Source organism: Saccopteryx bilineata, chromosome 2, assembly GCF_036850765.1.
Source record: "Saccopteryx bilineata isolate mSacBil1 chromosome 2, mSacBil1_pri_phased_curated, whole genome shotgun sequence".
Classification (NCBI taxonomy): domain Eukaryota; kingdom Metazoa; phylum Chordata; class Mammalia; order Chiroptera; family Emballonuridae; genus Saccopteryx; species Saccopteryx bilineata.
Genome location: NC_089491.1, coordinates 308477993 through 308497630, shown reverse-complemented (window position 1 = coordinate 308497630; position 19638 = coordinate 308477993). Strand labels below are relative to the sequence as shown.

The 19638-nt window shown below is 49.9% G+C and overlaps 1 protein-coding gene and 1 pseudogene across 1 annotated transcript in view; both read left to right on the top strand.

The window, feature by feature from the left end:
- Positions 1 to 2346: 2346 nt before the first annotated feature.
- On the top strand, positions 2347 to 3137 carry LOC136322558 (proteasome subunit alpha type-1 pseudogene; annotated as a pseudogene).
- Positions 3138 to 13583: 10446 nt separating this feature from the next.
- ATP1A2 (ATPase Na+/K+ transporting subunit alpha 2) overlaps positions 13584 to 19638 on the top strand; it is a 29035-nt gene continuing 22980 nt past the window's right edge. The window contains exons 1-3 of the mRNA XM_066261675.1: positions 13584 to 13714; positions 18339 to 18443; positions 18634 to 18693. Of these exons, the coding sequence (XP_066117772.1) occupies positions 13703 to 13714; positions 18339 to 18443; positions 18634 to 18693 (177 nt within the window). The 5' untranslated portion in view covers positions 13584 to 13702. The remainder of the gene's footprint in view (positions 13715 to 18338; positions 18444 to 18633; positions 18694 to 19638) is intronic.

Genomic DNA, 19638 nt, shown 5'->3' with positions numbered 1-19638 from the left:
CCTGTGCTCAAGCCTGGGACCCCACGCTAAATAAAGCTGGCCAGCCTGTGCTCAAGCCAGCAACCTCAGGGTTTCGAACCTGGGACCTCCACATCCCAGATCAATGCTCTATCCACTGTGCCACCAGTGGTCAAGCTAAAGCTAAATTTAATCAGTCATAAGGACCCCTCAGGGAGCTAGCTTTCCTCGGGATAATCAGCAACCCCTAAGGCAGCAAGAGATAGTAGCCGAGACTTGACTAATCGTCACAAGGACCTGACTAATGGTCACAAGATCTGGACTTCTGACAGGCTAAAGATAATGTCTTGACCTCTATTATGTTTCAGCTCCTGAGCTTTAAGGTAGAAGGACACTGTTGCTACTTTCCCATAAAACCAGGCCGGGAGACACCAGGAAAGACCTGAAAACCTGAATAAATGATTTATTACCCTTACCTCACCTCCAACCAGTCAGCCCCCAGCACAACTCCAAACCCCCAACCCATGGTGTCTTATGATTTTGCCCCCTATAATCTGCAACCTTCGCACCAACAGGGAGCAATTGGTCTTTTAAGCATTAGCTTCCAGTTCTCCTGGGTGGCACCATTCATAAAATAGCCAATTTGTGTCCACTGCAATTCTCAGTGAAGATTGTCCTCTGTCAAGGGAGCTACAGGCATAGGAAAGGACTACCCAACATAACCTACTTTAGCTAGGCGTTTTTATGTTCAGACCATCCTATGTGGTTACTCAATCTCTGAGTTTGTAGGGCCTGCCAAGCTGACATCCCCTGAGCTTATCAGGTTTACTATGTGGCCCCTTTTTTTCATCACAGATATTATTTCTAGTCATTACAGCAGATTTACCTAATGGCATCATTTAACAGCTAAGAAGCCTGAGGTTCAGAGGAGTTAAGCATTTTGCCCAAGGCCACACAGTTTTTCTTTTTTAAGTGGCCAAGGTATAAGGAACTCAGATCTGTTGCCAAAGCCCAAAATTTTCCCATACCCCATTATCTCTTTTCCCAAGCCTCTCCACCCTATAAACTCTTCATTCAACAACTACTTACTGGACCAGGCCTCATGCTGGCCACTCGAGATGGTAGTAAACACCTCCAGCATGGTACCTGCCTTTAGGGAACATATAGTCGGACTAGGGAGACACACCATAAATAAGTAAAAACCAACGTCCAGTATGAGTGTTATGAGAGGGGACTCTCAAGGAGCTAGAGGCGAGGAGGTATTGAACGCAGGACAGGTGTCTCTGCAATGGAGATGAAACCTCCGGGGAAACGCAGCGGTTTTTTTTCTTCCAGATGCTCCTCCCCAGAATTCCATAGGCCGCCAGCAGGGGGAGCCCATGACCCAGGCCTGACTCCCCCCTCAAGATGTTTATATAACTTGGAAAACTGGGGGAGGAGAGCAAGCCCCAAGCACGAGGCTTGCCACACATAAAGACAGACGCGTGTACTAGCCATAACACAAAGGAGTTTCATACACAAAGATATCGCATACACAGAACAAAGCACACACGCACAAGACATGCACATGCTGCCAAGAAGGAATATGTGGTGTAGACTACAGAGCACTCCTGTATCCTCCCCCTCTGGCCCATAAAACACCACCCAGGCTTACCCAGCAACTTGGCTGATGCCCGTGGTGGGGTGGGCAGAAAAAAGAGGAAGGCAGACTTTCCATGAGCCTCAGGCCAGCCTGAGACAGGAGGGAGGGTGGGAACTTGGGATTGCAGAGACATGTGTGAGGGGTGTGTAGTGACAACAGCACCTGTCGTCACTGCCATCACCTGCTTTCTATTGGTCTCCATGCACCACCAGTGTGGGCATATATCACACACCAGGCCTGTGTTTCACATGAATGTGTAATCATTTCCCTCCAAGATGTACAAGGCACCAAGGTGGCACTGAAGGGTTATAAGTGTCATTAAAGATAATTAGGACCCCTGCACTGCTCTAAAGGAGTTCATTATCTGGCTGAGATGTCACAGCCATGAGACATGGTTCTCAGAGAGGCACATTCAAAGACAGGCCCATCAACATAATAGCACTGACCTGTGCCAGGTGCATAAAACAATCTCATTTAATCCTCACCAGAGCCCTCTGAGGTCAGTGCTATTATTATTTGCCGAAGGAAACTGAGGTGTTCAGAAGCTTAGGAATGTGTGAGCCTGGGGTTGTCTAAGTGTAGAGGAACCTATGCTTCTAACCCATGTTACATGACTTCTTAAAGGCAGACATGGGATCGGCACATACAAATACACACCCAGCGATTGACAGCACCTTACCGAGTGGCAACACATCAAAGCAGCAAGCACAAGGCAGAAGGCTGTGGGCCACAGGTCACAGGTTGGAACCATGTTTCGCAACCAGTATGACAATGCTATCACTGTTCTGAGCCCTCAAGTCAGGACTCATTGAATTGAATATGCAGTGGAAGCTCTCAAACAAGATTCAGCCGCAGTTGTTCTGAAATCAAAAACCCATGCAGTGTTGGTTGCATTGAAGAGAGCACAGTCAAAGCTTGCAGAAAAAAATTCTCCATGTTGACAACCACATTGGTATCTCAGTTGAAGGACTTACTGCTGATGATAGACTGTTGTGTAATTTTATGCGCCAGGAGTTTCTGGATTCCAGATTTGTATTTGACAGACCTCTTTCTGTGTCTCATCTTGTAGCTCTAATTGGAAGCAAGACCCAGATACCAACGCAAAGATATGTCCAAATACCATATGGTGTTGGGCTCCTTATTGCTGGTTATGATGATATGGACCCTCAAATTTTCCAAATCTGTCCATCTGCTAACTATTTTGACTGCAGAGCTACTTCCATTGGAGCCCATTCTCAACCAGCTCATACTTACTTAGAGAGACATATGTCTGAGTTTATGGAGTATAGTTTGAACAAACTGGTTAAACATAGTCTGCATGCTTTAAGAAAGACACTTCCTGCAGAATAGGACCTAACTACAAAGAATGTTTCCATTGGAATTTTTGGTAAAGATTTTGAAGTTTACAGTTTATGATGATGATGATGCTGTGTCTCCATACCTAGAAGATCTTGAAGAAAAGCCACAGAGAAAGGTACAGCTTGCTCAACCTGCTGATGAACCTGCAGAAAAGGCTAATGAACCTATGGAGCAGTAAGTGATAATCCCCCAATTTATATCTGTATTATCAAACACAGGAACATGTACTGATGACAATAATCTATACTTTGAACCAAAAGATGGCAATGGTGGAATGATATGTTTTAGGCATCAGGCCAGATGTGAGTTTTTTCCAAGCAACTTTACTGATACTATCTAATGGGATGCATTTTTCTTTGAGAGGGTCTATATAATCATTTTCTAGAAAGTATAGTTATCTATGTTAATGTTTTAATACAAAGAACATAGTGTCTTTGTGGTTTTAAATACAACTGTGAAATAAAGTTGTTTCATTAGCTGGTATAAAAAGGAAACAAACCATCACACATACCTACCCAAACACACACATGGTGCTCTCTCTTTTAATTGTGGATAAATTCTAGCTTGATGGGAGCTAAGGATCCCATACAAGAATGTTCTGTGATTTGTTTGTGTTTAAAAAGCCTTGACCCACACTGCCATGATGAGCTATATTTTCCCACCCTCCCAAAAGGAAACATTCTCTCTGCTGATTTGTTGAGATGCTCAAGTGAAGAGATAAGATAGAAGTAGAACAAAAACCTGCTTTTACCCTGACAACCAACTCATGCAGTGATGCACCAAAACAGCCACACAACTGGGGACCCAGGCGCACACCAAGATAAACACACAGACATCATGCGTGCCCAACACACAGAGAATTAGAGCCATCACACACGCACATGCTCACGCACGCACACTGGACCCTCTCCCTACGTCCTTCCCAACCAGGCAGCTGTACCCTCATGGTGGCCTCTGTGTGTGTGCTCCCTGAGCCCTCCTCTTGCTCTGGCTAAATCCATAATCCCTCCCATGTTCTCAAACCCTAAGCCCAGGGTGTGGCACATCTGTTAAAGAACAGAGGAGCAACAATGCCGCTGCTGACCGTGGCACAACCTGGTCCTGACTCCTGAGAGGCCCCCTCATTTCTATGCCCATGATCAGTGCCCACTGCTGCTCACTCCAGAATGCCATGGAGGGATCCCTGTGAGCTGGAATCACTTCATCCTCCCTCCACTGACAAGTCCCTTGTTCCCCATTCCCCTAGGACTGGGCATCTGGGCTCCACTCCATCCCTGTCTTCTACTTCCAGCCAGCTAAGAGGTAGCTGAAAGTGCAAACATGTCTGCAGGGTGGCATGGGCTGAGGCAACTCCCACTGTGTGATATCTTGTTTTCTGAAACTAGGTAGCCTGGAGTGAGGACTGGGATCTATCAGGACAGAAGACAACAATGGTTTGGCTAGACCAGTGGTTCTCAACCTTTCTAATGCCATGACCCCGCAATACAGTTCCTCATGTTGCAGTGACCCCAAACCAAAAAATAATTTTGGTGGCTACTTCATAACTGTAATTTTGCTACAGTTATGATTCGGAATGTAAATACCTGATATGCATTATGTATTTTCTGATGGCTTTAGGCAACCCCGCCGGGGTCGTGACCCACAGCTTGAGAACCGCTGGGCTAGACAGAGGTTTTTCAGGCAGGAGGTGTTTAGTGCCAGTTAGCTGCTTCTGAGTCACTGAGTTTGAACAGAGACAGATTTAAAGAACAGGTCATTAATGAGTTTATGCACACCCAGATCTGAGCGAGGTGAGGAGGAGGCACCAAATACTCATTAACACTGAACACCTGCTCTGTGCTGGGCTCTGCTCTGGGTACTCTGCGTGCATCCGCCTACAATCCTCACAACAACCCACAGAAGAGCAAGATTGTTACCTGTTTTGTAGATAGAAGAGGGAGGCCCAGAGAGATGATCCCACTTACCCATGGTCATGTGACTACCAAATGGTACTTCCCAGATTCAAACACAAGCTGTTTAACTCCCAAACTTAAGTTACTAACATTCTTCTTCCTCCTGCTTCCCTAACCTGCACACACTTATTCGTATATGTACACATGTGATGTCTCTCTCTCTCTCCCCCTCACACGCACGCGCGCGCACACACACACACACACACACACACACACACACACACCACACCCTGGTGCCTATGCAACCTTTTGAAATAACTGTCTTTTCCCACCAATGTATCTCCAGTTCCTAGCACATACTGGGAGTTCAATAAATATTTGTTGAATGAATGAATGTAGTGCTAGAAGCCCAGGAAAAGAGAAATCAGTGAGAGAGTTTTGTGTGTGTGTGTGTGTGTGTGTGTGTGTGTGTGTGTTGGTATGGGGGCAGAAAGGGACAAGGGGGGATTTCATACACATGCTCATTTCTAACTCTGGGGTCCCAGGCTGGTAAAGCACCTGAGTAAGAAAGGAAAAAACTGTGATCCACAGCATTTCCTGAGGTGGAAGGGGGTTTTAACGTCCGCTGCAATCAGAACAGAGGACAGGGAAACTTGAGGGGAAATCTGGGGAGAGAGTGTGGGAGCACACAGCCATTTCTGCTCAGCTCAGGTCCTGCTTGTCACCATTCCCTGCCCCTGTGAAACATGGTCTTCCCAGGCCTCCCTCCTGACAGCCTCTGCCTCCTCCACTGTCCACACCTGGACCCTCCAGGAACCTGGCAGCCTTAGTCCAGCGGAAACAAGGATGGAATTCTTCCAAAGGCTCTCTATTGGGAAAGTAAATGGAAAACAAAGCCAGAAATAAAGGCTACAAAAACAAAGAAAACCAGATGGGATAGGCGGGGTGAAGGAACTTGCCATGAGAGAGAATGGGCCTAGAGTCCGGACGCTACTGTGACCCTTGCTCCCACGGCACCCTGTCCTCGGCCCTTTGATGCTGTGTCCCCGCACTGCATTGTCATCACTCTAGGGCTTGTTTATATCTGCCTCTCCATCTTGGCTGTGAGTGTCTCAAGACCACTGTTAGCTCTTTTTGGCTCTGCCGCCATGCCTAGCACAGTGCCTGGCAAGGAATAGAAGCTTCACAGACATTTGAAAAGTACTTGAGCAAATGAGTGAGCAGGAGGGTGAATGAAAGAGAGGAAAGCTGGGTTCTTTTTCACTGATAGCCATATTGTCTTCATGGTGGGTACTGCTTGTCTCACAGTGGTCACTTCCATCCTCAGCTAACAGAGTCTCGCCTGTGTCAGTGTGTGAATCTTCCATCCCTCAGGGAACAACCTAGGCTATCCTGTGGGGAGAGGGGAGTCCTGGAGATCAGATTCAGGTAAACAGAAACTGCAGTCCCAACGCCAAGGACATTGAAGAACAAGGGCAGAAAATAATAGCTAACATGCATGGCGCATTTGAGTTCTCAAAGCAACCCATGAGTTAAAGCTGTTAAGAAAACCAAAGCTGGCCCTGGCCGGTTAGCTCAGTGGTAGAGCGTCGGCTTGGTGGCGGGAGTCCTGGGTTTGATTCCCGGCCAGGGCACACAGGAGAAGCGCCCATCTGCTTCTCCACCCCTCCCCCTCTCCTTCCTCTCTGTCTCTCTCTTCCCCTCCTGCAGCCGAGGCTCCATTGGAGCAAAGTTTGCCCGGGCACTGAGGATGGCTCTGTGGCCTCTGCCTCAGGCGCTAGAGTGGCTCTGATTGCGGCAGAGCGGCACCCCAGATGGGCAGAGCATCGCCCCCTGGTGAGCATGCCGAGTGGATCCTGGTCGGGCGCATGCGGGAGTCTGTCTGACTGCCTCCCTGTTTCCAACTTCAGAAAAATACAAAAAAAAAAAAAAAAAAAAAAAAAAAGAAAACCAAAGCTTGCCTGGCCTGTGGTGGCACAGGGGATAGAGCACTGGGGTCCCTGTTTTGAAATGTTGGGCTTGCACGGTCAAGGCACATACAACAAGCAACCAATGAACAGTCAGAGGAACAGTTAGAGTGAAGCAACAACTTCTCATTTCCCACCCCCTCCTCTCTCTCTGTAAAATCAATAAATAAAATCTTTATTTAAAAAAAGAAACAAACTATAGTGGCCAGTGTTGTCCGACTACACCAAGATGGCTGGTTTCATCCCTGGGTGAGCATATATAAAAATCAACCAATGAATACACAAATAAGAGGACAGCAAATCTCTCTCTCTCCCTTTTTCTCTTTCTCTTCCTCTCTATAAAAAAAAGAAAATAAAGCTTAGAGAAGCTAACGCTTTGCCCAGTGAGTGGAGACTAGGACGTTTCACCCAGCACGCTACCCTCACAGCAGCCTGGACCATGTCGCCATGCGGCCTCTGTACGGGGCAGACCGTCATCCTGAGAGGGACCTGGGACCTGGGGGAATGACAAGGGTGCAGGCCCAGCCAGCTGACAGGGAATCCAGGTGGGCACTGAGGCATCAAGCCTTGGCACCGAGAGAGCCAGCTCCTGAACTAGATGTCCCTGAGAATAGGGGACTGGACAAAACAATTCTTAAAATTAAGGGATGAGGCATGTTACCGATGAAGACTGGAGGCATATGCAATAAACCTTCGGTGTTCCCAAGTAAGTAAAAAACTTTGGGGCTAGGATTCCAAAACCAGACAGGACAGCTTTGAATGGACCTGGGTTTACCAGCTGTGTAGCCTGCTTCCTCTACTTGGGGAAGCTTTCTGAGATCTTTGTGTCTTCATTCCCCCATCTATAAAATAGATCTGCTAGGAGGACTAAACTAGGTAACATATGCAAAGGGTCCTTAGCATGGTAAATCATCACGTTACCTCTGAGGAGCTAGGGATTTGAGAGACAATCTAGCTCAGTTGCTCTCAACCCTGACTGCACATTGAATCATCAGGGGAGCTTTTAAAAGATACTGATGTCTGGGTCCCACCTCAGACCAATTAAAACATGGTCCCTGGGGGTGAGGCCCAGCAGGAGACATTAATATAAAGCTGAGGGTAAAACCCCTACCCAGTCCATTTCCCTCACTTTATTGATGAGAGGTAAAGAACTTATTCAAGTCCACACAGCTAATGGTAGAGTAAATCCTATATGACAATCCTCTGCCCTTCCTCCAGCCCAGCCCAGGGTGATTTCCAGTATTTCATTTCCCTTACCTTTGGGATGGGAGAATCATCCAGGTAAGAGAGAGAGCCCAAGCCTGTCCTATGTCACTCAGCAGAAATGAAGGTAAAGAAGTGGGGGAAGTCTGACTGATGATGGTGGTGCAGTGGATAGAATGTTGATCTGGGATGTAGAGTCCCAGGTTTGAAACCCTGAGGTCACTGGCTTGAGCACAGGCTCACCAGCTTGAACACAGGATCATCCACATGATCCCAAGGTCACTGGCTTGAGCCCAAAGGTCGCTGGCTTGAAGCCTAAGGTTGCTGGTTTGTGCCCAAGGTTGCTGTCTTGAGCAAGAGGTCGCTGGCTCAGCTTGAGCCCTCCAGTCAAGGCACGTATGAGAAGTAATCAATGAATAACTAAAGTGCCTCACTTATGAGTGATGCTTCTCATCTCTCTCCCTTTCTGTCTGTCTGTCTCTCTCTCACTCAAAAGAAAAAGAAAGTGGGTGTAGCTTGAGGAAATGAGGAAGAGTCCCTGAGGCTTGGGAGCTGGCCTTGGGGAGACCAGGTCAAGGGATAGGGCAGAGGGATTTGAACATTAAATGGCATGAGATTCTGACAAAAGGCCGCTGATATGGGAAACCTGATTGCCTCGACTGTCACAGCCTCTCCAATACCTTGCACTGGTATACAATAAGTGCTCAGCGAATGCTGGGAGAATGTCTGAATGATGCAATGGCATGAAAATGAGCATGCACTGTTGATGGAGTGCCGAGGGCACACACATTTCCAACGTGCAGTGCTGAGAACATTCAAACAGGAGCACAAGAGGGAAAGGATCCTGGACTTGCAGAGCAACTGAGGCACAGAGGAGACTAAGCTATCTGAAGCCCCAAGGAGAGCTGGTTATGTGGGAGCAAGGCGGGGCCCTGTGTACCAGATGTTTTCAGGGCATCCTGTCCTAGCCAGGCAACTGAACACCAAAGGAGACAGGTACACAAACAGAGCTGTGTCCTTGGTCAAGTGAAGGTGACCTGGTAAGGGAAAAAATCAGTAGAAAAGAGGAGGCAGGGGGCCAAGCCAGGCTGCCTCTTGATAGGGGGAATGGGGAGGCGGGGTGCTCTGGGCCACTGGCTGGGTCAGATCTCAGGCCAAAGAAAACCTGCCTCGGGAGGCTGGGGGGCCACTCCTTCCCTGCCCAGATAGAATCAAAGACAAATAGGAACCCTAGAGGGCCCAGCTGTGACCCCTGCCCCCAGACTCAGCAAGGCCCATTAACCCCAGCCTCCCCACCATCCCTGACATAGTTTTTCCATCCCAAAGAATCTCTGGAAACAAAATCATCTGGTATTTGCTGATCCAATGCCAGCTAAGAAATGTCAGAGTCACTCAGCTTCATCCCCAGCCCCGTCCTCCCCCAAAGAGAGCCAGATGCTGTCCTCTGTCACAGGGACTCTCTGTGAGAAACCAAGGGGGTCTCTGCCCAAACCCTGAGCCCTTCCTTGCTTCTCTGCCAAAAGTTAAAGCTATCAGACTCATTTCTGTGGGTCATACTAACAAACAAAATAGATACTTGCCCCCTTGCATCTCCTTCTGAATCCAGGTTTCCAATATGTGGTTCTCAAATAGCTACAACTGCAGGAAAAGTCTCTTGTTCACCTGCACTGAGCCGTGAACTGAGGAAAAAGTAACCAGAATTTGGGAATTTGGGAATCATCAGAGCTACAAAGAGACCTCAGGGATTTTCTAACTCTGCTTCTCATTATTCAGATGAAGGATTTTCTAATCTGCTCCTCATTATTCAAGTGAAGACACAAGGCCAGATTGGAGGTGCCTCTTGTCCAAAGTCACACAGCTGGTTAATGGCCCCACCAGGACCAATACACAGGCATGCTCCCTTCACATTGGGGCATGGTGGGGCTGCAGCTAGCGCAGGTGGGAAGACAGAAACCCTCCACTCGGGGAGGAGGGTTGACATGGGCCCCTGAGCAACAACGTTGATCCTTTTTTTTCTTTTCCCTTAGCCTTCCACCTGTGTGTCTAAGTGGGACACCAACATGGCGCTATCCAACTCAGAGAGCAGTAAGAGAACAAAAGATGTAGGATTGAACCAGAGGCAGAGAGGCTGAGGGAAATTCTTCTGCTGTTCTTTTCTCCATTTTCTAAATTCTTTCTCAAGTGGTTTTAACAACAAAAGCATTTAAGAATAATCTGAGAAGAGATTAAAAGAGACAGAAGCAAAATGAGACAGAGGAAGAGTTTTTTTAGAATCCATTTTGAGTAGATTGAAAAAGAAAGCCCAGAAAGAAAGCAGAGGAGCAGGTGTCAAGGGAGAGATGGAGAGAAAAGCCAGCACCACCCCTGTGGCCCAGTAGGGAAACTGAGGCAGCAGCAGGATTTAAACAGCCGCTCTGTGGCTCTGAGCCCAACCTTCCCACCACAAAGTCACTACAATCTTCAGGAAGTAGGAGGAGAGAGGGCTAGAGAGAAAGGGGGAGTGAAAGACATCTTTGGCCATGGTGATGAGACCAGAGGCCCCGAGGAAGAAGAGAAAGGAGAGTTGGAGAGAATGGAAGGGGGAGAAGAGTACAGACTGCCCAGAGAGGGCTGGCTGCGGGAGGAGGAAGAGAGTAAGCCTGGCTGGTAAGTTTGGCCCAAGTCAGGACTGGGGCAGAGAAGGGGGGTGAGGGGTGGGAGGAGGGACAGTGGATAGAGGCTCCCTCGGTTTCTTCCTTCCCGTTCTCCCTCCCTCTCGTTCTTTCGTGATCTTGAAACAACCTTCAAGTCTGGGCTGGAGGCCCCAGGAGGCTAGTCACTTAGGAAACAAAACTGTTTCTTGGAGACCTTGCAAGCCCATGTGCAGCAGAGCTGCATCGCCGCTCCTCCCCGGGCACACGCACATTCTCCAGCGCACTCTCACATGCGCCCACACATGGGCTCCACGTGCGCTCCCTGGCTGGCCACACACACAGGCACACTCGCACACACCACTGTGCAAATAACTGATTCAAAATCTTTCTTAATTTTTATTTATTGAGAGAAAGGAGAGAGAGAGAGAGAGAGAGAGAGAGGAATATCAATCTGTTTCTGTATGTGCCCTGACCAGATATTGAACTGGCAACCTCTGCACTTCAGGACGATGCTCTAACCAACCGAGCTATCTGGCCAGGGCACTAATAACTGTGTTTTTTTTTTTTAACAGTCTGTTGCCTTCTCCTGTCTTGAAGAGCGTTTTCTTTGGAATTACCGTTTGGGGCATTCATACGATCTCTTCCCTACACACAGGCCTCACACAGTCATGCCCCCCCACCGTCATTAACTGGCTCACACACGGGTACACAAACAGATGTGTGTGATACACACACACACACACACACACACACACTTACGTCCCAGATTTCCCCATGCCAACCACACATTTGATTCAGAATTCCCCATTCTGCCCATTGTCAATCCCCTCTCTGCCCTGTGACTTTCAAATTCACTCCCAGACCAGCCATCCTGACTTTCCCACCTCCTACTCCCAAATCTTCTTTACTCTCAGTTCTGTTCCTCTCATTCCCAAGGCCTTGAGTCAAACTGGCACCACTGGCTGTGTTCAAAGGTAACAGCAGCCCAACCCAAGCACTCAGATCAAAAGACCAGGTGTATGTACATACCCATTTGTGCTCTGGAGTCTGAGGTCCTCGGCGGAGGAGCAGGAGGTAGATTCCCAGGACCTCCAGACTTACCTGGTCAGGGAGGTTGTTCAGGGACACATGGGTAATGAATAGGCCCTCAGTGTCCTGTTCACTCTTTCTTTCAGCTGAGCCCCACATGTGGGAGCAGCAGGGCCCTTGGGGCTGTGCGCTGGCCCCAGTGCAGAGCATGGCAGGGAGCTGCAGGCCGTATGGGCACAGGAAGGGCACAGTCCCTTCCGGTATTCGGCTTGGCCACAGGCACAAGAGCCCTCAGAGCCTTGGAAGAACTGGGCAGCTCTGGGAGGTACCAGCAGGGTGAAAGTGGGGGGTGGGGTGGAAACGATGAGAGTCCAGTACCTGACATCTACACACCTTCAGCTTCTAGGGCTGATTTTCTTGTCTATCTTACCTTGTGTCCTGGGGAGGGCTGGGTAGAAAATAGCACAGGATTCCAACACAGAAACAAGGAAACAGGTGCTTTCTAAGTCCCGAGTCATCCTCTCATCCACTCTGACCCGAGTCAGGCTGCCCGTCAGCTGCATCAGTGCTGAGGGACCCAGCCACCTCTGGCTAGTGACTTCTAGTTACTTCCTCAGGCAGTCCTTCCTGATGTCTCACTACATCTTCAGCTACGTTTCTCACTCTCTTCTGCACACAGGGGTTTGAACTGGGCTGTCATTCTCTGTTTCCTCCCTCTGCCTGCTCTCCTCCAGGTCCAAATTCATGGGCAGTTAAGGAGTCTATAGAGAGAAGGTGTCTGTCTCATCCTACGCACCCTTCCATTTGTCACCCAGGAGGAGGAGGAGGGTGAAAGTTGGATTAACCTTCTAGATCCCTGTAATGAAAAATCCAAGGATGGGGCCAGTTCTTTGGGGAATTCGGACTTGAGCCCTGTGCCCTCAGAGTGGATCTGTGGGAAGACAGGTCGATAAACCCTCTGCAGGGTGTTTCCTCTGGGACCAGGGACAGACCCAGCCCAGCCAGTGGCCCCAGAAGCCTCTAGACCAAAGGCCTTGTCCCAGCCCTCTTTTCCTCCTTGCTTCCTTTGGGCTCAGGATGCTCAGACCCACCCCCACTCTGCTGGCTCCCTTCACTCCCTTTGTGTGCCCAGAGAAATGGGGGTCGTCTAGGAGAACCCTTCCTCTGACTACCCTAGGAGAAGGCACGGGTGGTGTTTTTTTTCTCTCTCTGCCCCTTCTGGTTCTCCCTTCCTCCCTTTGCCCTTCATTTTTTTGGTTCTTCTATCAAATGAGCAGCAATACCACCCAATCGGCTGGTTCTACCCTGGTTCATCTCCTGTACCCATGTGCTAGCTGGCATAAGGTTATGGCCATCCCTTCCCATCCCTTCCAGCTGAGGCAACATCTCCTTCCTGCCCTGTCCAGACTTTGTGCTGCCTCTTGAGCCACCAGGGCTGGGTTTGGGTTCCAACACTAGCTAATTTTTCTGGCTTCAATGTCCCTGCAACCTCTACCATAGAGGGAACAGTCTGTTTCTTTCTTCAGGGGGTTTAGATGTAGGCTCAGGACACCTGGCTTCTGGTTCCATCAGCTCATATTGTTAATCTCTCTTGGCCTCAGTTTCCCCGTGGGGAAAACAAGAGGAAGGGTAGACCATTCCTCCTGGGATGCTAGGAGGACTGCTCCCCTCTGCATGTCCCTAGGGGGCACATTCCCACTGCCGTGCTCCTCTGTACTGCCTCCCCAGGGCAATGGGAGGGGGCTGAGAGGCAGCACGCAGCAGGACAAACTGACTGCCATTGCCAGTTGCTTAAGGGGCGGGAGGGGAGGAGTCCTCGGGGATCCTGTTTCAACAAACGTTTCTTTCCAGAGGAGGGGAAGGCGGGGGCGAGGGGGAGAGAGACCTATTTAAAGCTACCCTCTTGCTGGCCATCTGTCTGGTTGCCTGGGTCTCTGGCTGTCCCAGACTGCAGAGTGGGATTGTGAATTCTCCTGCTAACCGGTCCAGTCTAGATCCCCTCAGCCACTGTGCCCCAAGATGGGCCGTGGGGTGAGTATCCCCGAAGAGCAGGGGTGGCTCTGTGGGAGAGAAAAGGGCTCTCTGGAGGCTGGAGGAAGCTAGAGGGAAGGCATGAGGTGAGATAAGATGTGGAGGGAGGAGCAGAGAGAAGCTTACCCACTGGGGTGGTTTGAACCTGGAACTCAGCATCTCCTGGCTCCGAACGCACACATAGATCTACTGCTCACGTGCCCGAGTGCTCTCTTCCTTAGCGCCCCCAGCAGCCCCACACCCCCTCCAGCTTTCCCTCCAGCGCATCACATCTGAGCCTCTGTCCTGTAGCCACACAGCCCTCCTCTCTCACTACATCCCCTGGCCTCCCAGCTGAAGGTATATTTGATCTTTCTGCCTTCATCACTCCTAAAAGTATTCATTTCTCTGGGAGTCCCAGTCTGAGAGGATGGAGGTCCAATTTAAGGTTGAATAGGAGCAGAAGAGCAACCGCTCCTGAGTCACCAAGCAGTTCTGGACACCAGCTCCAGGGCCTTGAGTCCCAAGGAAAGCTCGGAGGGTGCGGGGAGGAAAAGTGACGTGCCCCCAGGTCCCAGCTCAGCAGCCCTCCAGGACTCCTGGCAGCATTGTCTGGGCCATGGGTTTTGAGGACTTTCCCAGAGGTTGGTGAGAACTGCCTGTCCCTCGCCTCCCACTGTCACTGACCCCTGCCAGTGATATTCTGCTGCACTGGGTATGCCGAGAAGAAGGTTAACAGCCATGCCTGAAGGTGATGGGGAGGCACTAGGCCTTGGATACTTGGAAGTGAAATTTCTGTACGGAGAAAAGCGACCCAGTCCTTTTCCACACTGTGCCTACTGCTTTCCTTTTGCGCAATGCTGAGCAGAGAGGGCAAGGGCACACAGCCATGAGGGGTGCTGAGGAAAGAGAGGGCCTGTGGGACTGTGGGGAGGTTTTGGGTCCAGGAGGGGTCAAGCAAGGACTTGTTATTGCACTGAGTTCAGCAGCTGGGAAAACTCTAGGCTTGGACACCAGGGTTCTTGAGCTAGGGTGGGAGCTATAAATAGAAGGCATGTGTGTGTGAATGTGTGAGTGTGTGTGTGCACGCCTGTGTGTGCCTGCGACCCATGCGCTCTCCATAGGTTGGAGTTGATACAGATATTTGTAAAAGAGCACCTGTGTTTGTGTCTCAGAGGGCAAATTTGAGAACGTACAGGCCTCCAAGTATGCGCGGGCATCAATGCCGCTGGGTAGGGGGGTGTGAGGGTCTGTGACAAGCTCTCCTGAGGTGGGAGCTTCACGGAAGAAGAGGTGACAACCATGGGAAGGTATGCTGACTCGGGACCTTCAGCTGTACCTAGGCATCTCTTGTTCCCCAAAGGAAAGGGAGTTCAAGCTGAGGTACAGGACCTCTGAAGAGAGGCCAGGTGACCTTCCACTCATCCACCGCGAGCCCTCTTCGCTGCTCCACCTTAGAACAGAGTGGATGCAGCTCAAGAGGTCCTGCTTGGGAAGCCATTTGACCTTGACTTCTGAGGACCCTGGCTGCTTAGGATCCATGCTTCTCCAAGCATTCATGAAACCCCCTTCCCTGCCACCCCTAGTAATAAGCCATGGAGAAGATCTGGTCCTACTTAGACTGAGAGAATGGGTGAAATGGGGAGACCAGGGCTGGAGCTTGGAGTTCAACCTACCAGAAAACCCCTGAGGACAAAAAGCAGCCCCACCTGCATCCCCACTCTGGGATTCACTTTGCCTCTCCCCCCTTTTTTTTGATGCCTCCAGAGCAATGCTTAACTGTCACCCCACCACCCTATGGCCATGAGGGGCAGTGTGGGAGCTGGGGGAAGGGACAGCGCTAGTGGGCGGGAACCAGCCTGCTCCAGCTGCCAGTTGAGAGGCTGAGGTGGGGGCAGTCATGGCTGACTTCCAGCTTCCCCCACTTTGTCCCAGCCTCTGGCCTTCTCAGAAAGAACTCTCTGTTCTCCTTTAGCATTCAAGCTCCAGCCTGCAACTTGTGGTTGAGGGAGGGAAGAACAGGCCGGGAGGGTTGGGGGGTCCTTGCTTCCTCTCTTTCTTTTTCGCCTGAGTAGCCCGCTGGCCCCAGATCTCCACAGGTTCCTGGCAATAGAGGCTGAGATCCTTGCCAGGGCAGGGGGAGGAGACAGGGGCCATGTGTTCCAAGCTTTGTGCCAGGAGAACAGGGTGGGAGCTGAGGGAAAGGGGTGATGCAAGGGGCTGCTAGCTCAGTCACCATCCCACATGCCCAAAGTGCGTGGGCTGGCTAGTTTTTAAAAACCATGCATTTTATTCTAAGCTTCATGAATTTTATTTTATATCTGAATGTATAGAAATTCTCAGGCCTCTGCTCCTCTGCCCCAGCTGCACCCCTCCCCTGTGCACACCAGCCCCCATCTCCTTCCTGACCCTGAAACCCGTGAGGACCTCACTCAAGCTCCAGGGGCCACAGTGAAATTTGTCCAGCCTGATCATTTGCCTTTCATCCATTCCTCAGCCCTGTCCCACCAAGGACAGAGCTTGTGAGTCCAAGGCATTTCGATGAATTCTCAAGTCACTTGGAGGAGGAAGCGGCACTCCTTGCAAGCCCTCCCCACTTCTCTGGAGGGCTGCTTCAGTCATAAGGACACTTCATATGGAGATAAATACACACTTTAGTGTCTAGGGGACCATAGTGTCCACAATCACTGCACACCTCCTTCTATCCTGATGTCACTGGCCAGACTCCTCCCTCTCTATGATCAGAGCAGCTGCTGCATTCCTGGAATGGTTCCTGACTCTGATGGGGAAACAAAGGCACTGTCCTGGAGCACCAAGGGCACTAGAGGCAGTGAAGCTCTAGTGCAGGGGTCGGGAACCTATGGCTCGCGAGCCAGATGTGGCTCTTTTGATGGCTGCATCTGGCTCGCAGACAAATCTTTAATTAAAAAAATAATAACGTTAAAAATATAGCACATTCTCATGTATTACAATCCATTCATTTCCTACCGCTCATGTTCATGGTTGCGGGTGGCTGGAGCCAATCACAGCTGTCCTCCGGGACAACACCAAATTTTTATTGGATAATGTGTAATGTACACGGGTCATTGTATGGCTCTCACGGAATTACATTTTAAAATATGTGGCGTTCATGGCTCTCTCAGCCAAAAAGTTTCCCGACCCCTGCTCTATAAGATACTGTAATGATGGATGCCTGTCAACATACATTTGTGCAGAACTGTAGAATGTACATCACCAAGAGTGAACCCTGAGGTAAACTCTGGACTTTGATAATAATGAAGTGTCAATATAGGTTCATAGACTGAAACAAGAGTGCCACTCTGGTGTGGCCTATTGCTCACGGGGGAGACTACACACAGGGCATAAAGATATACGGGAAGATCTCTGTACTTTCTACTCAATTTTGCTGTGAACCTACAACTACTCTAAAAGAAAATTTTACTTTTAAAAAAGTGCATTATACTTTATAAAAGGGCAAACACCTTACCCATAAATCCCACCCAGCTATTCCATATGGAAAAAAACAAATTTTACCGTCGTATATTGAAGCTCATCCATGAACACCCCACCCATACCGAGGCAGTAACTGAGCCGCTCCTGTGACAAGGGAACCATATCCCGAGGGAAAGGGGAGGACGGGGGCCTGGGGCGGAAGAGGGAATGAAAGATACTTGTCATGACCACCCCAGGTCCTCCCAGCCCCCTCCTGTCCTGTCATCCTAAGACAGTCTCCCCTTGGTGGGAGAAATTCCCACCCTTTCCCCCAGAAGTTCCCTGTGGGATCCTGGAAACCTGATAATGGTGAGGAGACCTCAGGCACTGAGGAGGAGAGGGGGAAATGGCAGTCTCCTGAGGTTTCTGCTTAAATGTTTACCTGATTTCACCAGAGGACCCAGGCCGAAGAGTTACATGCATTTTAGTTTTAGATTTATCCTCTGAGACAGGTGTTTTTTTTGTTTGTTTGTTTGTTTGTTTTTTGGACAAATGGGGCCCGATTATCGTATTACCTAGTTGTTATTTGCTGCCTCAAATCTTGCAAATTGTCTGTTGCCCCAAACCCCTCTACCAAAGGCCTGCCCAGTGGGGTGGAGAAGGCTCCAAGCAAATGCCATGTCTCCATTTTCTGGACACACTCTGACCCTCCAACTACGGACTTCCTAACTGTCTCTACTCCTCTCTGGACAAAGTAGCCATGGTGTGGGCACAAAGACATTTCTACAGGGTGAAATTTCTACCCTCCACCACCCTCCCAACCCTGCCCACCCCTTCCAGAATTCTAAATGGTATGGGGCGGTGGTTTTAAAGTTTGTGTTTCTTTTGTTTTGCATTTAGCAGCAGCGTTCTTTCAGCAAACAAAATCTTAGCAGAAATCCAATTGCTAAACAACTTAAAATTGTACTCCTGAGTCCTGAGCCCTTGGGCCTTTCCTGAAATTCAAACATAGAGCCCCACGGCTCTGTCCATAGCTTTGCAAACTGAAGGTTTGGGATTCCCCCCACTCTCAACCTCCTCTCCTCCACTGAAACATCACTGCTTTGAATTCACTGCACCCACTCCTCGCGCCTGGGCTCCCTGCTTTCAGGTGGGAATAGAGGCTCCAGCTTCTCTCCTCCCTGACTCTAGGGGCTCTCCCTTCCTTCTGCAGGCTGGACGTGAGTACTCGCCTGCAGCCACCACTGCAGAGAATGGGGGCGGCAAGAAGAAACAGAAAGAGAAGGAGCTGGATGAGCTGAAGAAGGAGGTGGCCATGGTGAGGCCCACAGCCCTCCATGCTAGGAGAGCTGCCCCACAGTCTGGTGCCCTCAGAGAAGTCCTGTTCCCCATCCTCCCCTCCTTGTGCTCCTCGCCTCACCTCTCTGCCTCTCATTGACCTCACATACATTCTAAACACACACACACTCAGCTTCCCTCACCAGAGTAACCCAGTTTCCCTTCCCCAGGATGACCACAAGCTGTCCTTGGATGAGCTGGGCCGAAAATACCAAGTGGACTTGTCCAAGGTGAGTGAAGAGGCTCTGGGGAAGACACAAAGAAGGTGAAAGAACCATGCGGCAACAGGGTGTAAGGGACCCTTACAATGTAATGCAACCCTCTCTACAGATGGGGAAACTCGAGCCCGGTGACTGGTTGGTGGCAGAGCCAGAATTAGAACCCCGATTCCCTGCGTCCTAGTCTACAGCTCTTTCCTGTGCACCTGAAAGCCAGGACTGCTTAGCAGCCGGCCCTAGAGGGCCTCCAGGCAGGACTCTCCCTCTCCCTCCAGCAGCTTCAGTGACACACAGCCTCTCATGGTACTGACATACATGAATTGGAGTGACACATCACTATTCTTACAGTAGTATGTTGAGGCCCTGGTTTGTATGAATCTCATGAAAAATGCTTTACATACATTCTTCTAACCCTTACAACATCCTTGAGAGATACATGCTGTGGACCTCTTCCCTAGAGCAAGGAGACTCAGATAAGAAGAGCAGTTTCCCAAGATCACATCAATAGTAAGTAGCATAGTCCTGGCCAGGTGGTTCAGTGGACAAAGCCTCCTTCCAGTGCACTAAGATCGTGGGTTTGATGTTCTGTCAGGACACCTACCAGCAGCAGTCAATGAGCGCACAACTAAATGGAACATCTGTAACAGCGAGTTGATGCTTTTCTTTCTCTTCCTTCCTCACCCCTATCTCTCTCAAATCAATGGGAAAAAGTGTTTTAAAAAGAGTGTGTTTAGCCTGACCAGGCGTGGTGCAGTAGATAGAGTGTCGGGCTGGGATGCAGAGGACACAGGTTTGAAACCCTGAGGTCGCCAGCTTGAGTACAGGTTCACCTGGGTTGAGTGTGGGCTCACCAGCTTCAGCGTGGGGTCACTGGCTTGCGCATGGGATTATAGACATGACCTCATGGCTGCTGGCTTGGGCCCAGAGGTCACTGGCTTGAAGCCCAAGGTTGCTGGC